General features: G+C 29.6%; 1 protein-coding gene across 1 annotated transcript; it reads left to right on the plus strand.

Annotated features, from left to right (window-relative positions):
- The first annotated feature begins 5,221 nt into the window (after positions 1-5,221).
- Positions 5,222-7,171, plus strand: LOC120091810 (1-aminocyclopropane-1-carboxylate synthase 3-like). The gene is made up of 4 exons (XM_039049945.1): positions 5,222-5,368; positions 5,454-5,585; positions 5,701-5,861; positions 6,088-7,171. Exons 1-4 carry the CDS (start codon positions 5,222-5,224, stop codon positions 7,082-7,084), a joined length of 1,437 nt encoding a protein of 478 aa, XP_038905873.1. The 3' UTR covers positions 7,085-7,171.
- Positions 7,172-9,103: the final 1,932 nt, after the last annotated feature.

A 9,103-nucleotide genomic window follows, 5' to 3' on the forward strand; every position in this document is an offset into this window, starting at 1 on the left:
TTTTGGGAATGAGAATATCTTATTTCAAGGCATTTCATATTCCCATCTACGGAGGTTTCTCATAGACATCCAAATAGATGGGTTTTTATCTATTTCCAATGGTGTTCTCTTTTACTTTTTATCTTTTCATTTTATTTGTTTTTATTCTTGGTTGAGATTGATTAATTTATTTAATTTTTATAAATATGTTTAAATTAAATTTATAATTGACATATATAATTAACTTTATTAAGAATAATACAAATATAATAATTTATTCTCTTGTTATGAATTAATATGAAAAACCATAATCTCTTTAAAAAAATATGAACAACCATAATTATATTTGCTTAAATCTCTTTTTATTAGTAATATATATTAACGTCATAAATTATTAATTAGTCTTTAAAAAATATTAATTAATTAACTAATAATAAAATAAGTTAATTTTTTGAATTAAACAATCTCTAGTTTTAATCTATAATTATAGTTATTTTTTAAAAATAAAAATATTGCTTGATGATTTAAAATCTATTAGGTTATATCAACTTCTTTTATAACTTAAATCTTATAATTTAAACTAATTACCAATTTTTTTTAATAAAAATTGATAATATAGATGTGCAATATAAAAAATTTAATTGATAATAAATACATTAAATTGGAGGATGAACATGTAAATTTAATTAAATTTTAATGACTTAAAATTGATTTGATAACTTAATGTAATAGAAATAAATTAAGAAACAAAAATTAGTTATTGAAATTAATTTTTATTAATGTTATACTTTTGCGTAAAAAAGTATAACATATTTTCATACATTCTATTTTCATTCTGATACATAACCAAACACAGTCATGTTTAATTTCTAAACATCTTATTCTCATACATCTTCTATTCTCAAGCATCTATAAAACTTTAAACCAAACGACCTTAATGTTCTTCCAAAACTAATAATAAATGTATTTTTGAATTTTTTTAATGTTAAAGGTATTTTTAAAATTTTTAAAACATCAAAGATATTTTTGACACAATGTACAAAATTTATGGATATTTTTTATAATTAGATGTATAAGCCATTCAAATTAAATCTGAGGGAATGATACATTTTGTAATTAGCACCATCAACAACTCAGTTATTTTCCAGTTTATCATGGGATTTATAGTAGAAGGAAAATTGAAATTTGAATTTTTGGTATAATCAGGTTAAAGACATTTCCCATAAAGACATGATATTAATGTTTTAGTAGAGTGTAAATTTTCTTATAGTGTCAGATCAATATACTTTTAAAAATAAGACAATATTTAGATATATCTAAAATACACATATCTTTATGTATCTTATTTTCATCTCACGCATAAAAAAATAAACAAAATATTTTAAAACAAAAGTAAAAAGAATTTATCATGTGATAAATTATGATTAGACAATTAAGTAAAATACACAATCGTAGATGTAACTTGAAATACGTCCAAATATTTTTTTTTTAAAAGATAAGGTGGGTCTACTAATATTCACACTTGTTTTATAAATAATATTATGGTACTCTCTGTGACTATACAATTATTTTTCAAACAGCAAGCTTGATTTAATATATAATGACATCATGAATTTTTTTTTTTTTTTTTTTGTGTTGTTTTTCCTTCCTCTAAAATGTATATTATATTGTGTAATTAAAATTTGGTGGGTAGGGGGCTGGGGGGCACCCCCGCTTTGTCTCCCATGCAGAGGGCCTCGTGACTACTTCCATTTAATGATATCGAAACAAATATTTATTTGGCTAACTAATATAGTTTAGTTTTTGAAATATATTTCATGTGTTTATAATTTATAAGTTAGTTCTAATGCGTTATAATATTTCAATTGAAGTTGTTGTTCAATAACATCGTATATATTGAATTAAAAAGATGAAGATGTGACATTTAGAATTTTTATTTTTTAAAAAAAGTATAAGAAAATAGATTTAAACTTTGAACTTCTCGTAAGTGTATCAGTTTATACTATCCATTATGTTTTAAATTTATAATTTTTATTGATTAAATCCATAATTTTCATAAACAAAACAATTTGGACTTTGAGTTAGGATTATCTTTGAAAATCATCTTTAAATCAATTTAATTGTTCGTTGTAAATAACTAAGCTGACATTTGAAGAAGTATAAACATATACGAATTGATGCATGAACGATTTTTAAAGATAATCTGAAACAATCTAAATTAATATGACGATTTAAACATTTAATTGAAACAATTATAAAGTTTCGCATGATATTTTTTTTTCAAATAAAATCTAAAATGGGTGTACATTGATATCCTTAATAAAACTACAAGATTTCAAATTAATACAAATATTAGTATAGAGTTTTAACAAGTTTCTATTTCAAACACATCATTATCATTATAAGTATTACATTTTCTGTATTATTATTATAAGTATTACATTTTCAATTTAACATCTTATTGAGTATACACATACCCTAATTAATTGAGTTATGCGAAAATTGACATCAAATAAATTATTTATATGTGTAGTTTTATACGGTCATAATTTTCTTAGACTGATTTATTTATGTATGTATATATTTATTTGCATTTTTATAAACCAGTGTTTTTTCTCCCTCTAGAGGCACTTTACCAAACTTAATATAAAAGGTTATGAATAAAGAATATACGTATAATTATAGCAATATAAAAGGTACACACATCAAACATAAAAAATGTATGAACCTCTTTAAACAAATAAATATATATCTAAACTATTGAATTATACTCTGGTAGAAATAGTTATAAAACCTTTTTTAATCCAAAAAATATAAAAATATGAAGATTTAAATTTTCGACTCGAAGAACATTAGGTTGATTAATTGGTTGAATATTTGAGAATGATTAGAAGAAATGAACAATAAATTTGGTGTGGCCCATTGATATGGGGGGTTATCTGTGTGGTTTATAGGGTAGAAACTTGAAAGGCACCCAAATAAAATTAAATGCCCCCATCTCTTCAGGCCTGTGAATGATGATACCCTTGGCCAAACAAACACAGCTCTGTTTCCCACTATACATAGTTTTATTTTCAATCAAAGATAATACTTTGTATTAAATTCTTGTGTTCACCATTATAGTTTTTGAGAAAAAAGAATAATGAAGCCAGAAAAGAAGAGAGTGGAGTGGAAATATTTTCAATACTAATATTGAGAGTAGGAAGATTGGACGATTTTTCATACTACCTAAATTTTTACTTTTTATATCACAATATTTTTAAGAATGGAGTGAGGTTTACAAACATTATACTAGAATCTACTAAATTTTTATGAAACAATTGTCTAGTGTGACTAAATAGAGTAGAGTATATAGTCTTCTTGTAGTATTAAATTTTTTTTGAAACAAGAGAGATATATTTTTTGTTTGTATTAAGTAAATTAGGTTAAAATACAGTTTTGGTATCTAAATTTTGGATGGATGCATTTTAGTTTCTATGCTTTTAATTGTCTAAAGTTAGGCCTTATATTTTTAATTTAGTCCATGTACTTTGAATTTGATAAATCTTAAATTTAGTTATTTAATGTTAGTTTCTAATAAAATTGATTAAATAATGACAATAAAAAAGACACTATGCTAATATTTTCAAAACTTATAAGGAAATGCTGATAAAGTTAAATTTGTACATATAAAATGTACAATAAACTAACTTGAAATATTTTAAAAATTTATTGAAAATATATGAACTAAATTGAAATTTTAAAATTACAAAAAACTAAAATGAAATGAAACACAAAATACAAGTACCAAAATAGTGATTGAGATTAAAAAAAAAAAAAGGTGCTTTTAAAAAACATGATTGAATTTTTTAGTTTGAAAATTGAATTTCAATTTGTAACCGTTTAGCTTTCAATTTTATAACAATTTAATTCCTAATTTAAACATATGAAATTCTAGTTGTTCTATAATTTAATCTCTACCATAAAAAACATCTCATAAAAAAAGTATGTATCTATTTTTACTATACAACGTAGTCTTTGTAATTTATAACACATTAGGTCTCTAATAAGTTTATTTCTTCCTAACACATTTCCATATATGTTTACCAATCTATAAATTTAAGAATTTGATCAACTATTCACAATATTTCACACTAAATCATTACAAAACTTCTATGGCGCCGTTCGATAACTGTTTGATTTTTTGTTTTTGTTTTTTAAAATTAAGTCTACTTCATCCACATTTTTTACAATGATTTGCATATTTCTTAAATACAATTGTTGAATTCTTAACTAAATTCCAAAAAAAAAAAACTTGTTGAAAACTACTTTTTTTAATCCTCAAAATTTGGATTGGTTTTTTAAACCATTGATGAAAAGGAGTTAATAAAGAAAAAAATTTAGAAGTGGAAATAGTAACCTAAATGAAAACATGACCTAAATGATTAGATATTAAAGTTCATAAACAAAAATATAAAAATTAAATCTTTAAAGTTCCACGTATTTAGAAAAAAAAATAATTTTGTAGTGTATTTGGGAAGTGATATTGTAGTCAAAATAAACTAGGGTAGCAATATTGAGTAAGAAACAATGGCTAATGGAGAGGTTTTAGAATGGTGAGGAATGACCGACAAATGAACGCGATGCTGCTTCCTCCCATTCTCCCATCACATTGTCCCACTACCATTCTCTCCCTTTTCTATCACCTTTGCCGAGATTTCATGTCGGTACGGGTCCTATTTATTTTTTATATATTTCCTCTCTTCCTAATTTCTTATCATAATTTCATTTTTACTTCTTCAATTCTATTATAAGAACATTTATTTTTTAATTCACTTTGACCATGTATACTTAAAATCAATGAAACTCATGGGGGTGTCGGTTGAATGATAGATAGGGTAAATTTTAATTTAGATTTAGGTAGAGAAAGTGCCAAAGTGGGGTGGTGGAGTTATATTATTTCTTTAATCTATTAATAAGTATGACTCAAGAAACAAAGAATACATGTGTTGTATTGAGGTGTTTCCTTGGTGAATGAGAAAGCGTATATGCTTTTTCCACGTGTCATTCTTTCCCAAAAACTCTATAAATATCTCTTGTTCTGTTTGCAGTACACATCCTCAGGCTCACACACTACTCTTCTTTAAACGAACACATATTCACTTTATTCTCTTGCTTCTAAAATTTGACTTTTTCATTCTCAATTTCTTGCCTTTCCCTCACAAACATTTTTAAATAAAAAATATATATATATCTAAATCAAATGGGGCTGTTGTCTAGAAAAGCCACGTGCAACTCGCATGGCCAAGATTCGTCTTACTTCTCAGGCTGGGAAGAATACGAGAAGAATCCTTACGATGAGATTACAAATCCTAAGGGGATTATTCAAATGGGTCTAGCAGAAAATCAGGTCAGTAATAATAATATATTGTTTTTTGTTGTCTATATATATTTTTATTATGGCTAACGAGAATGAAGCTTTGATTTTCATGCAGTTATGTTTTGATGTGGTGGAGAAATGGTTGGTGGAGAATCCAGATGCAGCTAGTTTTAAGAGAGATGGGAAGTCTATTTTTAGAGAACTTGCTCTTTTTCAAGACTATAATGGCTTGCCTGCATTCAAAAAGGTACGTATTTATTTTCTTTAATTATATATATATATATATATATATATATTTCAAAGTTTTATGACATCAATTTTGGAATCACATGTAATTTAATGTTTCGTAATAATGTTTTCAGGCATTGACAGAGTTCATGTCGGAAATTAGAGCAAACAAAGTAACGTTCGATCCCAACCACATAGTTCTCACCGCTGGTGCCACGTCAGCTAATGAGACTCTTATGTTTTGCTTGGCTGAACTTGGTGACGCTTTTCTTCTACCTACTCCCTACTATCCTGGGTACGTTTCTAAATTTTTATGCAACCAATTAATTATTCAATTAAAATTGTCATAATTAGGTACAATGGGAGGAATTTTCTCTAGATTGCAATTAATCATTATAATTTTTTTTCAAAATAAATGTAAAAAAGGACGTATTATTGCATGTTATGAAAAAATAACGAATATCTTATCTAAATTTGGTAACTCCTAATGTTGGTTTTGGTTTTATGCAATTAATGTACAGATTTGATAGAGATTTGAAATGGAGAACTGGGATAGAAATCGTACCCATCCAATGCTCCAGCTCCAATGGCTTCAAAATAACAGAGGCAGCACTGTTAGAAGCTTACCAAAACGCCCAAAATCTTAACCTCAATGTCAAAGGTGTACTCGTCACAAACCCATCAAACCCATTAGGAACTACAATCAGCACTCAAGAACTCAACCTCCTACTCCAATTCATTGCATCCAAGAACCTCCATCTAATCAGCGACGAGATTTACTCTGGCACAATTTTCAGAAATCCAGGCTTCGTGAGCGCTATGGAAATCCTCAACCAAAACTACAAACATAACCACCAAATCCGAAAACAAGTTCACATTGTTTACAGCCTCTCCAAAGATCTCGGCCTGCCTGGGTTTCGAGTTGGAGCCATATATTCGAACGACGAAGTAGTAGTGGCTGCAGCGACAAAGATGTCGAGCTTCGGATTGGTTTCGTCGCAAACGCAGTACCTTCTATCGGTAATGTTGTCGGACAAGAAGTTTAGGAGGAAGTACATAAAGGAGAATCAAAAGAGGTTGGCAAAAAGGCAGAGAATGCTGGTGAATGGGCTGGAAAAGGCGGGAATTAAGTGCCATAAAGGGAATGCAGGGTTGTTTTGTTGGGTGGATATGAGGCATTTGTTGGGAGCCAATACGTTTGAGTCAGAAATGGAGCTTTGGAAGAAGATTGTGTTCGAGGTGCGCTTGAACGTGTCGCCCGGACAGTCATGCCATTGCTCCGAGCCCGGTTGGTTCCGAGTTTGTTTTGCCAACATGTCCGAACCCACTTTGGATCTCGCAATGCAGAGATTGAAGGCTTTTGTGGTTGACTCCACCGCAACTTCTCCCTGTAATACTAATTCCGTTACTGTAAAAACTACTCCTTCAAACCAACTCGACACGAAGAGGAAGTCGGTGGCTAAATGGGTTTTTCGGTTATCGGTTCAAGATCGCGCTAGCGAACCACGTGATCGATAGCTTGGTGCAAACATATTTTACCCATTTAATTTTTTTTACCTCTTTGTGTTTTTTTTCCCTTCTTCTTTGTGGGGGGAGGAATTTGAATTTCTCTTTAAACGTGTAAAAAAGAAATACGTGCACTCGGTCCATTTGGATTAGTAGTGGCGTCTGTAATTTATCTCAAATTTCCATATATTGTTACACATAGATACATTATTTTACCTTTTTTTTTTCGGTACCAATTAAGCTTATTTGAATTAATATATTTTACTGAATAATATTTACATTTGAGTTGGAATGTCTTAAGAAATAAGGATCAACCGTCCAACCATGAGAGAAAAATGCAAAAAAGAAGAGAAAGAAACCGTCAAATTTTGCATCCTTAGTTGAGAGAGAATCTTTACTCAATTCCTCAATGTCAATCCATAGTTAGTGTGGAGTGATCTCGACACTACCAATAACAACTTTTCTTTCATCATGTGATTCTAGTTTAAGTACCGTCATACCTTAGGTACTACTACTCAAATACCTTCTCCATGTCTTTTAGTATCAAGCTATTCAATTTCTAAGACTGAGCTTCAGTACCTTCTCCGTGTACTTCAGTATTGAGCCACTCATACTCAACTTGCATATTCTTATTTCTCAATGACTTAGTTGCCCAAAAGCATTCTATACTAACACATCCTCATGGTCATTGAAAAGCATTGTATAAATATAACATTAATGCGAGATGCGTTGCTTGGTAACTATTTGAGAATAGTTGTCATAAATAGCTTTCAGTAAACATGCATTGCTGAACATTCATAAGCTTTAGCAATTTACTTAAAACATTTAAAGCATTTAGAGTCATTCACTCCTGCTGCTGGAACCATATGACTAAGAAATACAACTTGGTCTAACCAAAAATCACATTTGCTGAACGTGGCATACAACTGCTTCTCTCGCAGTGTCTGGAAAACTATCCTCAAATGTTCCCGTGATCTTCCCTACTGCTTGAATACACCAATATGTCATCAATGAAGATTATCATGAACTGATCTGAGTAGGGATAAAATATACTATTCATCAAGTCCATAAATACTGTAGGACATTCGTTAGTCCAAATGCCATTACTAGGAACTCGTAATGTCCATACCTCGTCCTGAATGCAGTTTTTGGAACATCCGCCTCTACCTTCAACTGGTGGTAACTGGATCTCAAATCTATTTTAGAGAAAATTGTGGCTCCCTTTAACTGATCAAAGAGATCACCAATACCAGGCAATGGGTACTTGTTCCTGATTGTCACCTTGTCCAACTACCTATAATCTATACATAACTGAGAGTACCATCTTTCTTCTTAATAGAAGATCGGCGCTTCCCAAGGTGACACACTGGATCTGATGTAACCCTTATTTATTAATTCCCGTAACTAAACTTTCAACTTCTTAACTTCTTCTGGCACCATCCTTAATGGTACCTAAAGAATAGATGTTGTACCTGGAATTAAATCAATAGTAAACTCAACTTTCCTGTCAGGTTGTAAATCTGATAACTTTTCAGAGAAAACATCCAGGAACTCTTGTACAACTAGTACATCCTCACGTTTCAGTTTCTCATCCTATAAAACCGTTACATGGCCTAAATAGGCTTCACATCTTTTACTTAGTAGCTTCCTAGTTTTCACTGTTGTTATTAAGCTTTCTAGAATATTCCTTTGCTTCCTACAAATACTGTCTCTTGCCTAACAAATCTCTCGAACACTATCTATTCTTAAAACAATCCATACGGTTGTAATATTTATTCAGGAAATCCATGCTCTAGAGTGACATCAATTCTAGGAAACCTAACGGAATCACTTCATAACTATAATTATCAACAACTACCCCAGAGCCCGTAAAACTCTTATACTATCACAATCTCTCCACAACATAATAATAACTACTTAGGGATATGCTCTCCATAATCTTTCCTACAAGCAGTGCAACATGCTAGATAACAATAAAGGTATAGCACCATAAGAAATTATTTCATAAATATATTGGTACATAAAGTTACT

Source organism: Benincasa hispida, chromosome 11 (genome assembly GCF_009727055.1).
Source record: "Benincasa hispida cultivar B227 chromosome 11, ASM972705v1, whole genome shotgun sequence".
Taxonomy (NCBI): Eukaryota; Viridiplantae; Streptophyta; class Magnoliopsida; order Cucurbitales; family Cucurbitaceae; genus Benincasa; species Benincasa hispida.

What these genes read in the sequence shown, in the direction of transcription:
- LOC120091810 (XM_039049945.1), top strand. Translation starts at nt 5,222, where the DNA reads ATGGGGCTGTTGTCTAGAAAAGCCACGTGCAACTCGCATGGCCAAGAT. An exon ending in TGGGTCTAGCAGAAAATCAG is followed by an intron (nt 5,369 to 5,453) that starts GTCAGTAATAAT and finishes ATTTTCATGCAG; the next exon opens with TTATGTTTTGATGTGGTGGA. An exon ending in GCTTGCCTGCATTCAAAAAG is followed by an intron (nt 5,586 to 5,700) that starts GTACGTATTTAT and finishes TAATGTTTTCAG; the next exon opens with GCATTGACAGAGTTCATGTC.